Raw genomic sequence first — 14,819 nt, 5'->3', positions numbered from 1 at the left:
ACAATCTCATAACTCATATCAATAACCTTCCCAGTGCAGATAGCCTTTCTACAACAGATGAGTTTCTCACATATTACAACACACACCTCCAAAACATTCTCAACACTCTGGCTCCACTCAAAACTCGATCTGTCAATTTCACTAACACAGCACCCTGGTTTACTCCCACCCTCAGAAAACAAAAAGAAATAGGCCGCCGGCTGGAAAGACTCCACAGGAAAACTGGACTCACCATACACAAAGACATGTACACAGCTCACATCCTCCAATACAAAGACTCCATCTCCAAAGCCAAATCCACCTACTACTCCCAGTTAATCAGCTCCAATGAAGGCAATTCCAAGGCTCTTTTCTCCCTCATTTCTAATATCACAAAAACCCCTGATTCACTTCCATCCCATCTCTATTCTTCTGACTTTTGCAATAAACTGTCATCTTTTTTCACCACAAAAATCCAACACATTCACCAGTAACTTACTCCGTCAGTCTTAAGCCCACCCATTCCACCCTCATCCACTCCAACCCATCCATTTTCAACATTTACCCCTCCCTCTGTTAACCAAATTTCCACTCTTATCCAGAAATCAAATACCTCCTCCTGTCAACTAGACCCTCTCCCCAATTCTCTTGTCAAAGCTTCCATTCCTGTAGCCTGGTTAAAACCAGACCCTTCTCAGTTGAAACTGAGTGTAGGGTCTGGAGAAGCTATGTAGACAAATCATTTCCAAAGGGGCGTCACCAACCGACGTAGCTCAAATTCCGACCCTTCGCAGGGAGCTTGATTGACAGGTGATCTGACCAATCATACTTCGCCATCCGCCATTTTGTCCGACAAAGCAGTCAGGAGAGTAGATTAACATAGGAGGATTTGAACTTGAAAAACGGAGTGTACTGACGCCTTTCCGTGGTTAAAACAACATTCCTTCTTATGTTTGTTCATGTTTATTTGAGGCTATAAATTAACTAGAAGGAAGAGATGATCGGTTCACGAGCAGCTTTAACTGATGCTCTACAGCGATCTGTCACGGCACATTAAAGAGCAACAAAACGGTATTTATTGTTTAAATTTCTTTAAAAAAATTACCAAATTTGAAAGCTGAGACTTTGTTTAATATGTTTAATATCAAACGTAACCGAAAAGTAGCCTGCTCTGTCCTGTCTGCCAGCGTGTTGTCAGTCTCCTCTCTGCTCCGCAATGTATTTTTCACTGTGTGAGAACTCCTTCAGCGTCGCTGCGCTGTCGTCATCATGTAAATCCCCAAACGTTTCTGATTGGTGCCGCGATTTCGGCGGCACAGAAATGAGTTTGAATGGGCTCTTCTCCAGACTATCCTGGAGAGAGAATTAAAATTCGCCAGAAGTAGTCTGGGTTTTCCCAGGCTACCATTCCTGCTCTTTCCCCCCTCATCACTAATATTATTCATGCCTCCCTCACTTCTGGTACTGTACCCCCCTCTCTGAAAACTGCTGCTGTCACTCCCATACTCAAGAAACCCGGCTCCGATCCCACTGACCTCAATAACTTTATCACCTCACGACTAGAATATTGTAATTCACTTTATTTTGGAGCTTACCAATCATCAATTGGGCGCCTTCAATTAGTACAAAATGCTGCCGCCAGGCTGTTGACTGGTAGTCGAAAGTTCTATCACATTACGCCTATCCTAACCTCTCTAAATTGGATACCAGTTAGAAAGAGAATAGAGTTCAAAATTTTAATTTTTGTTTTTAAATCATTACACGGCCTAGCACCGGGGTACCTATCGGACCTAATACACTACCACAACCCACCCAGGTCACTTAGGTCTAGTAACCTTGGATTGCTCTCTGTACATCGAGGTGACCGAGCCTTTGAAATAGCAGGCCCCAAATTATGGAATAGCCTACCATTATCAATTAGATTAGAGTCGTCAGTTGCCACTTTCAAATCAAAGCTTAAAAGACACTTTCTTAATGCTGATCCTTAATCTACTTTCTTAACCTGTAATTGTATTATATTCAATGTGTTATTTATTCTAGTATGCTTGTAATCATATTGACTGCTCTTGCAATTTTACTATATCCTCCTTGTATTGATTATTTTGTCCTGTTCAGCACTTTGGTCAACCATGGGTTGTTTTTAAATGTGCTCTACAAATAAATAATGAATGAATGAATGAATGAATGAACTTCCGCCCCATCTCAAACCTTCCATTCATCTCCAAACTTCTTGAAAAAACTGTTGCTGCTCAACTCCAAACCCACCTTTCCTCCAATAACCTTTATGAACAATTTCAATCTGGCTTTCGCTCCCTCCATAGTACTGAAACGGCCCTTCTCAAAATCACCAATGACCTCCTCCTTTCTGCTGACTCCGGTTCACTATCCATCCTCCTTCTGATTGATCTCAGTGCAGCTTTTGACACCATCTCGCATTCCATCCTTCTGGACAGACTCTCCTCCATCGGCATCACTGGCATTCCCCTCACCTGGTTCCGCTCCTACCTTTCCCGACCGCTCCCAGTTTATCCAGCTAAAGTCCTTCACCTCTCATCCCTTCCCTGTCACTTCTGGTGTTCCTCAGGGTTCTGTCCTTGGCCCCTTGCTTTTTCTGATCTATCTTCTCCCCCTTGGTGACATCTTCAGTAAACACAACATTCATTTTCATTGCTACGCGGATGACACTCAGCTCTACATCTCCAGTAAACCCAACAGCACACTCCCACCCTCCTCCCTAACCAACTGCCTTCATGAAATAAAGTCCTGGTTCACCTCAAACTTAACAGCAATAAAACTGAACTTCTACTCACTGGCACAAAATCCACCTTAAGTAAAATAAACAATTTCTCAATTTTCATCGACGGCTCCTCCATCTCCCCCTCCCCTCAGGTAAAGAGTCTGGGTGTCATCCTGGACAGCACCCTCAGCTTCACTGCACACATCAATAACATCACCCGCTCAGCCTACTTCCACCTTAGGAACATTCACCGCCTCCGCCCTTCTCTCACTCCTCTTTCCACTGCCGTTCTTGTCCATAGCCTTGTCACTTCCCGAATCGACTACTGCAACTCCCTCCTGTTTGGTCTCCCTCAAAAAACCCTCCATAAACTCCAACTTGTTCAGAATTCTGCTGCACGCATCATCACTCACGCATCATCACTCACACACCCTCCATTAAAGGAGAACTCTGGTCAATTTTAACATTGAGCTCATTTTTTTGTAAATTTGGAGTGCTGTCAATACAGAGAACAACGACAAAAATCGGTGTTGCCTACACCGTGTTATCCTCTTTTTAAAATTTGCACCCTGTTGACTTCAATGGGGCAAGTACTAAACCTGCTTTTAGCCTCTTAACATCCTTGATGTGTCATTACAAGTGCCCAGCCATTGTGAGTGATTCCTTCAGAGTAGAGCCCTGCAAGCCCGTCGGGGCCCGACAGGCTAAGCCCATTCGGGCCGGGCTCGGGCCGTTTTTTTTTTTTTTTACAGATCGGGCTCGGGTCGGGCTCGGGCTTATTTTAGCTTCTCTCCTCATTGTGCATATAATTAACGTGCAGCAGAGCACACGTCACAAAGTGTCTATGAAATATTGTTATATTGATTATTATAAATATTATACATCGCCTAAGAATGTAACACAAGCGCAACACGTATACATACACGCACTCGCGACGCGCGTCACTCACGTGCATTAAACAGGTGACACTGACAGTTGACCATGCAGGGCATCAAGGAGAAGTTGGATGGTGGGGAGTTGAAAAGCAAAGAAAGGTAGGCCGTTTATTTACTTATTTTTGCGGTTTGATCCCGTAGCACTATATTCTCCCTTCATGTTTATGCTTCTGTGTAATGGACAGTTTGTCCAATATTTTTGGGCATGATGTTTCAGGCCTATAATAAAAGTTTACCTCTTAGTAGCGTGTGACGTGTGTGTTTGCGTGTGTAGCAGAGACAGCGCGCGTCAGAGAGAGAGAGAGCGCATCAAAGAGCGCGCGCGTGTCAGAGAGAGAGCTTAAAAGTGATTGATGTTGGTCTCGGGTCGGGTCAGGTTCGGGCTGAAAAAATTGCAGGCGTTGTCGGGCTGGGGTCGGGTAGGGCTTGAACACCACGGGCCAGGGCCGGGTTAGGGCTGGAGTTTTTGGCCCGTGCAGGGCTCTACTTCAGAGTGAACACGGGTGAATCTGATTGCAGTAGATGTGAAAGATATGAATAAAAATGATAATAATTCAGCCAGCGCACATACCTGTATTTACATCCTGTTTTCGGTCGAAGTCCAAAGTAGTCGATTGTCGAGTTCACGCGCATAGGTTTAGTTACTATGATCACGCGCGTGAACTCGACAATCGACTACTGTGGACTTCGACCGAAAACAAGATGTAAATACAGGTATGAGCGCTGGCTGAAATAACATCACTTTTATACATATCTTTCACATCTACTGCAGTCAGATTCACCCGTGTTGACTCTGAAGGAATCACTCACATGACCTGTACACTTGTAATGACACATCAAGGATGTTAAGAGGCTAAAAGCAGGTTTAAAACTTGCCCCATTGAAGTCAACAGGGTGCAAATTTTAAAAAGAGGATAACACGGTGTAGGCAACACCGATTTTTGTCGTTGTTCTCTGTATTGACAGCACTCCAAATTTACAAAAAAATGAGCTCTATGTTAAAATTGACCGGAGTTCTCCTTTAAGCACATCACCCCAGTCCTCCAACAGCTCCACTGGCTCCCCATCACACACCGCATCCACTACAAATCCTGCTCCTCACTTTCAAAGCCATCCATAACCTCGCCCCTCCATACCTAACTGATCTCATTCATATTGCCACACCTGCCCGCTCTCTCCGCTCCTCCTCCTCTCTCCATCTCATTGTCCCGCCAGCCCGCCTCGTCACCATGGGGAGTAGGCCCTTCAGCCGCTCTGCTCCCCAGCTCTGGAACACTCTCCCCCCTGACCTCCGCAACTCTGACTCACTCCCACACTTCAAATCCACACTCAAAACTCATCTGTTTAGACAAGCCTACTTACTCTGACCACTACTGCATTATCCTCCTGTACTGCTTTTAACTGATGTATTTTAACCTGTTTTTATGCTAGTTTTTACCCTAGTTAAGTTTTTAGTTTGTTCTAATGAACCTTCTTGTAAGGCGACCTTGAGTGTCCAGAAAGGCGCCAAATAAATAAAATGTATTATTATTATTATTATTATTATTATTATTATTATTAAAGCTGAATTTTCAGCATCATTACTCCAGTCTTCAGTGTCACATGATCCTTCAGAAATCATTCTGATGATGATGATTTGCTGCTCAAGAAACATTTATTATTATTTTGAATGTTGAAAACAGTTGTGTACAATTTCTTTTCAAAATGCTTTGATGAATAGAAAGTTCAAAAGAACAGCATGTATTTAAAATAGAATATTTTCTAACATTATAAATGTCTTTACTGTAACTTTTGATCAGTTTAACTCATCCTTGATGAATAAAAGTATTGATTTATTTAATTTCTTTCCCCCAAAAATAAAATTCTTACTGACCCCAAACTTTTGAACAGTAGTGTTTAATGTACAAAAGCTTTAGATTTCAGCTCTTCTTTTGAACTTTCTATTCATCATCATAGCATCATGAAATAAAAATGTAAAAAACTATTTTCAACATTGATAATAATCAGAAATGTTTCTTGAGCATCAAATCATCATATTAGAATGATTTCTGAAGGATCATGTGACACTGAAGACTGGAGTAATGATGCTGAAAATTCAGCTTTGATCACAGGAATAAATGACACTTTGCTGTATATTCACATAGAAAACAGCTGTTTTAAATTGTAATAATATTTCACAATATGACTTTTTGTTTGTATTTTTTAATCAAATAAATGCAGCCTTGGTGAGCAGAAGAGACTTCTTTCAAAAACATTAAAAATCTTACTGACCCCAGACTTTTGAACGGTAGTACAAAAATGCCTATTTTAAGAACATTAATATTAGTTTTTGAAAGCAATTAAACAATTGCCAGTTTTAGTTTTAATTTAAATGAGCATATATAAAGGCAGTACGACAAAAATGACACAATAAAAAAATTAAACAATAAAAATCATATATTTTTTGCATTACTTGCAATAATTGCATGCTTGACTGTGATGAAAATGGTCCTAAAATATGCCCCATTTTACACAAAAAAAAACACAATATATGAAATCAAAAGCTAGCATTCTGACTTTAATGGCTCTATATATACTTTAGCTGTCTAAACCGATGAACTATCCATATATCAATAATGACATCAACATCCTTCCAAGAAGTGAATTTAAGGAAAATTTTGAGTCTGCTCTCTTTTATTTTAACTTTGTCTAATGTTTAGTATTGTTCGTCAGTAGAGGATGGTCTTAGAATTACCCCAATGTAAATGAATAAAAATGGAAATGTGTAACAAAAACTCAAATGTGAGAATTAAATTCTCTAAAGAGGATGCATTTATTTAAGTGTATTAATTAAGCCTGAGAAGGCACAATGCAATGTATTAACTCTGAAACACATCATTTGTCTCGCAGAAGGTCTCATAAACACATGTTGGAAAAGACATTACTCGCCTGTGCAGATCTTGTCCACCTTCAGCATCATGGCTCCTCGGTCCAGCGCCTGCCTGCGAAACACACCACAGAAAGTGCAGTTGTTCTTCAAGCCCACTTGCTTCACGATGGCGTCCATCGTCCAGCCGTACAGCTCTTCGTAAGACACGATCTTCAGCGGCAGCTCATACTGCTGCTGGTTCCTCTTCACCGTCTCCAGGGAATCATCTCTGTAACCCGTGATGCCCTCATCCACCGACAGCAGCAGGAGGTTCAGCCCATACCCATAGCGCTCGTTCAGGAGCTTCATCACATGGGCCAGGACGGTCGAGTCCTTCCCGCCCGAGGCACCGATGGCCACGGTCTCCCCGTGATTAAAGAGTGCAGCAGACGTGATGGTTTGATGGATCTCCTCCTCAAAAGCCCAGAAGAAGCAGTCCTTGCAGAGGGAGTGTGCAGTCTTGGGCCGCTTGAGCACGGCCCGTCTCTGAACGCAGTTACTGCACTGGACGGGCATGACGACACTGCAGAGCATTTCAGAGTCATATCAGAGCCGAACTCATCAAAACACATGCTAAACTGATCTTTCACCCAGGGCTTTTCAAGCTTTTAGATGCCACTGTCCTCAAAATACCAACGTCTGCTAATTTAAAAGGCGCATACATACATACATACATACATATATATATATATATATATATACACATACATACATACATACATGTGTGTGTATAAATTCTAAATTTATACTGTGAAAAAAAATATTATAAATATTTTTTATACATACACTGCAAGGAAGTGCTATGGGTTCGTGGCAACGTTTAGAGAAAAAAAGTGTTTAAAATGTACAAATAAATGAATAATAAAAAAATAAGACTAAAGGAACTAATTAGGTCACTAAAATAAAATGATTAAAATAAATAAATTGATTTACAAAAAAAAACAGACTCAAAGAAATAAATAATACATCTAGTACAGTATTATAGTGAATATAAAAAAACATAACATAATATACACTAAATACTTTCCAAAAAATATTTCATGCATTTTTTCAGTATAAAGTTGGCATTTAAATGTAAAAAAAAATTAGCGTTGTCAAATCATTTAATCGCAATTAAGCAGATCTAACATAAAAGTTTGTGTTTATATAATATATGAGTGTAAATATATATATATATATATATATATATATATATCATAATCTAAATGTGTGTGTACTTTATACACAAATACACATGATAGATAGATGGACACATAATATATCATAACACAAACCTTTATGTTTGATGCATTTAATCGATTTGACAGCGCTAGTAAAATATATATATATATCTGCCTTTCAAATTTGAGGATGACGATGATGATCATATTTTGGGATCAGTGGAATCTAAAAGATGAAAACCCCTGATTTAACCCTTTCAGCACTTGACATAAAAGTTTAAAGCAGGAATATTTCGATTTAATGAACATGAATGTTAAATGTTGTTTAGTTTGGGGGAAAGCAGGTGATGATGGTCCTTCTGAATTATAGTTATTTTTAATATTTATTACCACAATACAGCACGGTTGATTCAAACGATGTTAAAGAATAAACATTTATACAAATACTTACAACTATAAAGCATAGCTGTTGGATTGAATATGCACCTGATCCTACTAATTACAAGCAGAAACCACAATGCACAATTTGTTAAAGGGTTTGTAACTAGTTTATGGCCAATTTAAACAAACTAATAGCTCAAATAAATTCAGTGTCTGAAAGGGTTAAAGAACAGTCAGAAACTGTATGCATGAATATGACAGTATTTAAGAAAATCGAAGCATTTCAGAATCATTTTAGAGAGGAACATATTATTTCACAAGAAAAACGGAAAACTAAAATAGCAGTTGAACTTTATGAAACAGATCAAATATAAACTACAAACCTTTAAGTACTTCCTACGGGGTGCAATTCATTTAGACAAGAGTGAAGATGAAGGACGATTACGTGTTTGAGTAAATAAAACGCTAAACCAGGGTTATAAAATAAATAGCTGATGAGTTTAACGACGAATTTAAAAAAATAATAATCTCATGATTGCTTTTAACCCAGAACATCTCGGCTGCTGTGATACAACCATAGGGATAAAACACGTTTCAAGCACGTCACTTCCTGTTTGACTGTTTGAGTTTGGCGCCCTCTTTTGTCCTGGCATAAGAGTTTAAATTTGAACTTTTATGTCAAAAACGTACAAATGTTATGATTATGAGGTAGCAGTTTTAAAAAAATTGTATTCAATATTATATGTACAATACGTTTGCCAGTGTAAATAAATTTTTAGACCATGTGTAAATAGTAAATAAATATTTTAAGCAGTGCAAAATAGTCGATGCAAGAAGGTTGGAAATTTCAAAGACTGTATATATAGCCTACCTTATTCCTTGACACTGCCTAATTATAATATAATAATAGTAAATATAATATAATATAATATAATAGGCTATATAATAAAAACAGTGTGATTTAAATAGATGCTAACAAGTTGCTACCGCAACCAAGGATGAGTCAGTATTAGTCTGTATGCGTCTTTATTTGTTAACATTTGTATTACAGAACAACCAGGCAACAATGAAAGACATGAAAAATATATATAAACTCAAGAAATGTCCTCTCACTTTCAACTGCTTTATTTCCAGCAAATTTCTCTTAACATGTTTAAATATTTGTGATTTAACAACTGAGACATAAACCGAACAAGTTTCAGTCAGACATTGAATAATGAGTCTCTGAGCAGAGCGGGGGTCAATATCAGGTCAATATGCGGGGACACATGATCACACATGGTTTGTCCCAGACCTGTAGCTCTGTCTTAGGCGTCTTACATTACACACATTGGTGTGTATTGCTCTGTTCACATTTGCAGTCCTCATTCCTCCTCCCGCAGGACTATAACATGTTCATGCAGGCAGGGCCGGACTGGGACACAATTTCAGGCCGGGAAATCCTACACCCATCCAGGCCCATCCTATGCACCCAAATAAAATTTAGAAACACGGACAACCCTATTTTTTCCTAAATTACATTTATTGGTCTAAATCCTTAGGCTGGGGCCGTGTAAAATAATTAAAGGCTTTCTCTTGAACGGTATATTCACTTAAGGAAAGGAAAAACGTTTTAAACCTCACAAATGAGCAGACATAATTTTCTAAATTGCCTAATAAAATGTTATTGCATTATTTTTTGTTGATGTCTGCATCACTCCTGTCTCCCTGCTCCCAGTACATAAATGTTAATATTTGCCTGCTAAATTACTAATGTAACTTTACACTAAATGATATTCATCTCCTTTAGCATTAGGGTTGGGTATTGGTTGGGTTTTATCCGATACCAGTACCTACTCGGTATTTTTCAAACGGTTCCGGTGCTTAAACGGTTCTTGAAACGGTACTTAAGAAAACTAAACCGCACACACTTTATCAAAAAAATAATACCTCTGTCTGTGTGTCTGTGTGTCTGTGTGTCTGTTTTTCTGAAAAAGATTTTCTGATTTCTGATTAAATGAAAAATTGTGCCCTTTAAAAAGCTACTGATGTAGCACAAAACACTTGAGTTAAGATCAAAATTTTGTTTTCTCATATTATGACTTTTACAAAACAGAGAAATATCTGACACTGAGCAGAAATATTTAACACACAGTATAGCCATATAAATATACTTGATATTGATATACTTCATACTTGATATTCAAGATTTGCAGTTGGCATTAAAATACTAGACTTACCCGAAGAGGAACACTGGCAGCTGAACTTGAACTTTAGTCAAGCGTGTCAGAGGTTTTGGGTTCTAATCCGCATTCGTAGTTTTTTTTTTTTTTTTTTTTTTTTTAAACCGATTATGCTCATCAGTGGTTGTATATCAAGCAGGGACACTTTGTGTCCATTATATTTTGAGATTTCACCAGAACGAATAGATATGAGGCGACGTCTAGGGCTTAAATCAAACTTCATTCACGCACATATGAAACCCTTGCATACACGTACACTAGGTAGTCACACATACATGTATACTGCTGAATGCTCAAACTAATACATATGAAATGCACAACTTCTAAAGTCGCTCACGCACACACACGCAAACTCTACACACACGAGACGCGCGGAACTCTCCGCGCACATACTCATCTGAGACGCGAGCACACACACACACACACACACACACAAACTCTCCGCGCACATACTCATCTGAGACGCGAGCACGCACACACAAACTCTCCGCGCACATAATCATATAGACGGCGCCTTATAAATAGATCGATCTCCGCAACGTATTGAAGCGCGCGTCAGAGTGAAGCCAAGTGTGTGCGCGAGCCAAGAGAAAACACTGTATCAGCGCCACTGATCGCAGCTGCAACGAGCACTTTGATCACTTGATTTAAAAAACACATTTCAGCGCTAGATCTCTTATTTAACAAACGAACTAAATGAACGCTCTGCTGGTTAACTGGAGATGTTTTATTATTGGATCATTCGTGCCGCGAGATGTTTTATAGGGGGCGGTAAAAAACGTCAGGCACCGAAATCAGGCACCGAAAGTTTCGTTCTTATTCGGTCTGGTTACTACCGTTTACGTCGGAACCGGTTCCCTATTGGAACCGAGTTTCGGTACCCAACCCTATTTAGCATACAGTATTTTGAGTGACGATAATAGGGGCGCTATACCGCTTACATATGCTAGCATTTCAATACTAATTTAACGAAGAAAAAGGTACAGTATATACAGATGAAAATGACCTGCACTTGAAGCTCTGAACAGGTCATTCATTTTACATAATTTTGATGCTTGTTCTCTGAGTGCTTTCTTTTTCGTTGTCCTTTCCCTCTCTGCTCCACCTGGCCGTTTTCTCTCCATCATCGGGAGTTGCTCACTGCATTTTCTGTTTAACCGTTTGGCTGAGGCTTAAAGTCGAATCGTAGCCTTGCCAGTCAAGACTAACAGATTCATGATTTTATTTTATAATAATAATTTCATTGAATGACGAATTCGAAAATGATCAATGGTAAAGGTAGTAGTATAAATAATAATAATAATAATAATAATAATAACAATGATAATAATATTAATAAATAAATAAATTATAAAAAAAAAATTTTTTTTAAAAACGCTGGCTGGCAGCAGGCCAAATAGAGTGCCGAAGTTATGACGTCATTTTGTAGGACAACCCGGAAGTTAGCGGCGCATGGGTTCCCTCGATCAAAAAGCTATGCATTTTCCCCATAGACTTTTGTAAAATCGCAAAAAATAAGATCTGTGTTCAACAAAGAGTTGTGACCCTTACACGTTTTGTCTATCAAGATAATCTTTACAAGTTAATCCAAAATTTATACATTTTGAAGCCTAAATAAAGCCGTCAGATATAAAATGCTAACGGTAGGCTATAAACGGACTACAGCACTACAGCACACCATGGTCGCGGATCAACGTCATCATCAAGCTTCCTCAAACTTTATTTAAAAAACTCACTCGCTCGCTCATTATGATCTGCGCTGTGTATGAACCTATTTTTTACAGTCCATAGTATGAACCTATGGTATGAACACTTATCCACTTTTTCATGAGAAATATTGCCCATTCGTTTTTTCCAAAAATGTTAGAAACTAATTTTGTTTATGCGTGCCTCTCTGAGATTTTTTTTATTTTTTATCTTTTGTTAATGTTTTATTTATTCGTTTATTATTTTGTTAGTTTATATAAACCTTAATAATATTTTCTTTGTGATTAAGATTATTATGCCTGATCATTGTGCCCCAAATAAACTTTAAGATTATCTTTCACTGTATTATGTTTGACTGTATTTTTGCATACCATTTGCTAATTCGCCAGAAAAAAAACGCGCTTTTACCATCTCAGAAGCACTAACGATAGCTATGGCCGTATCAATTTCCAATCTTATGTCCTTTTTCTTAGACGATAGAAAAACCATAGATCGAGGAGAGAACCACTATAAATCTGGACATGAACAGTGCAGCTTAGATGCTGGTTTACTTGCCGGTATTGTAAGGGCCAGCATGAGGGACAAGGTTAATCGAGTAAGTAAAACTAGGGAGAGACAGAGGAGTTATAATAGTGTTCTATGTATTTGAGATAACTATACAAATAATCTCTGAACAAGCATAACACAGTTCAATTCCAAACATTTAATATAATAGTTGTATTAACTTGTATATAATTATATATGTTGAATTTAAAGAGAATTGTCCAATAGCATCAACAAATGCTTATTATAATATATTATAATTAAACCATATGTTCCTGTTACAGGTGTGGTGCAGGTAGAAGGAGTTCAAGAGTTCAATTCAAGAGTTTAAATCCAAAGATCTCTAAACACGGGAACAACGGGCAGTACACACACTATACATCAACGTAGAACCGACAAACACTGAAGGAAAACACAGGGCTTAAATACACAGGAGAACAGATCAGGGAACAAGACACAGCTGACAAGACTTAACGAGGGCAGAACAGGTGACACGGATGAAATCATAAAACAGACCGGGAAAAACAGGACTAGACCAAAATCAACAGAAGACAGGGGGAAACGGATCACAGAAACAGATACAAAAACAGAACTCAGAAACACAAAACTGTAACAGTTCCCTAAATAAACCATATATACTCATTTTGTTAACATATTTTTACCTGGTAATCCACAAGCCCCAATGTGAGAGCCAGTGTAGTAAATTTTATCTCACATTCACATTACTGTGAGCTTGCTGGAGTGTAGTTACAATAGTAGGCTATACAAGTAGTATACAATTGTTACACTTTTAATTCTTGGTATTTGTCAGACAGGCGACTTACAGTGCATTCGGGCTATACATATCGTGTTCTCTGGGAATTGAACTCGCAACCTTTTGCACAGTTAACAAAATGCTCTAATCACTGAGCCACATAAACCTTACAGCAGGGATCAGCAACTCCGGTCCTGGAGGGCCACTGTCCTGCAGAGTTTAGCTTCAGCCCTGATAAAAACTCACCTGCCTGTATCTATCTAGTAATCCTGAAAACACTGATTGCCTTGTTCAGGTGTGTTTAATTAGGGTTGGAGCTAAACTCTGCAGGACAGTGGCCCTCCAGGACCGGAGTTGCTGATCCCTGCCTTACAGCAAGAGTTGTAGTAAACATCTTTATTATCATAAAATAAGTAAACCATAAATTGTGTAGCCATTTCCTCCTCTTCATCCATGGGTGGTGGAACATTTTTAGGCACATCAGCGCTATCCTGTCTCAGGGAGTATGAACCCAGACAGCAAGCCAACATTGAATAAACATTGTTTTTCCATCTGAATCATCATTATGGTTGATATTGAAATTTCAATGCAAAATAAATGTTGAATCACCATTACCATATAGATGAAAACCTGATGTTATTAATGTTGATAGCAACAATATTGGAACAACATTGATCTACTATAGTTATCTTTATGATTTATTAAGCATTGCTATTTGGTTTACCGGGCGATCGCTGAATGTGTTGAAAAGTCATTGATTTATAGTTGACCGAGAAACGACGCTACAGTCTTTCCACAGAAATAAAGAACTGGTAATCGGTTACCTTAATATCACAGAATTCTGTGTACAACAATATTTGGAAAAACTACAATTTGAAAAGACTAAATATATAACGTTATGTATATTAACTGAAAGGTAAACTTCTAAGAACGTGAGGCTGAAACGCGGGCTAGTGAGAGATTTCTGTTTGTCATGATGACGTCTAAAGTCCCCGCCAAAGGATGTAGTCCCTTTTAGCAACTTGTTAGCAACCACCGTTTTTAAGACACAATACAGTTTAAAAAATCACAAGCAGGTTATAACTGGTGTGTTTTATGTCATAGATCAAAACGTGAAAATATTTAGAGGCTTTGTTAACCACAGACCTTATTTCAGGCGATTTAGCAAAAACCCATTCAAAAAACCCATAGACTTTAGGGCGAGGGAACCGGAAGTGCTAAAATGCTAACTCACTTCCGCGTTTTGGCCTACAAAGTGAAGTCATAACTTCGGCACTCTATTAGTCGCCAGGCCACCAGGAATTCTCCCGGTGCTCCCGATGGCCAGTCTGGGCCTGCATGCAGGAGATCAGGGACCCTGGGCATCTTTCTCCTGGTGTATTTCAGAGACAGTAGAAACGTCTCCTTGGTTTCCTAAGCTATTGTATCTGTGATTTTAATTGTCTTCCGCCTGTAAACCAAAAGTGTAAACCTTCCACACATGCATGTGCAAT

The 14,819-nt window shown here is 38.7% G+C and overlaps 1 protein-coding gene across 2 annotated transcripts in view; it reads right to left on the bottom strand.

The window, feature by feature from the left end:
* Positions 1–14,819, bottom strand: part of LOC307173446 (cytoplasmic tRNA 2-thiolation protein 1) — a 28,683-nt gene that overhangs the window by 2,060 nt on the left and 11,804 nt on the right. Inside the window, exons 1-2 of one of the 2 annotated variants that reach the window (XM_079896581.1) lie at positions 8,484–8,719; positions 6,580–7,082 (exon numbers count right to left, since the gene is read on the bottom strand). In XM_079896581.1, coding sequence (XP_079752707.1) covers positions 6,580–7,075 — 496 coding nt within the window. In that variant the 5' untranslated portion in view covers positions 7,076–7,082; positions 8,484–8,719. Of the gene's footprint in view, positions 1–6,579; positions 7,083–8,483; positions 8,720–14,819 lie in introns of those variants that run through there. The other variant, XM_079896580.1, reaches the window with a different exon arrangement.

This window comes from Squalius cephalus, assembly GCF_949319135.1.
Source record: "Squalius cephalus genome assembly, chromosome: 16".
Lineage (NCBI taxonomy): Eukaryota > Metazoa > Chordata > Actinopteri > Cypriniformes > Leuciscidae > Squalius > Squalius cephalus.
Note: the sequence above shows the minus strand (reverse complement) of the source record. Positions and strands in the feature narration are given on the sequence as shown.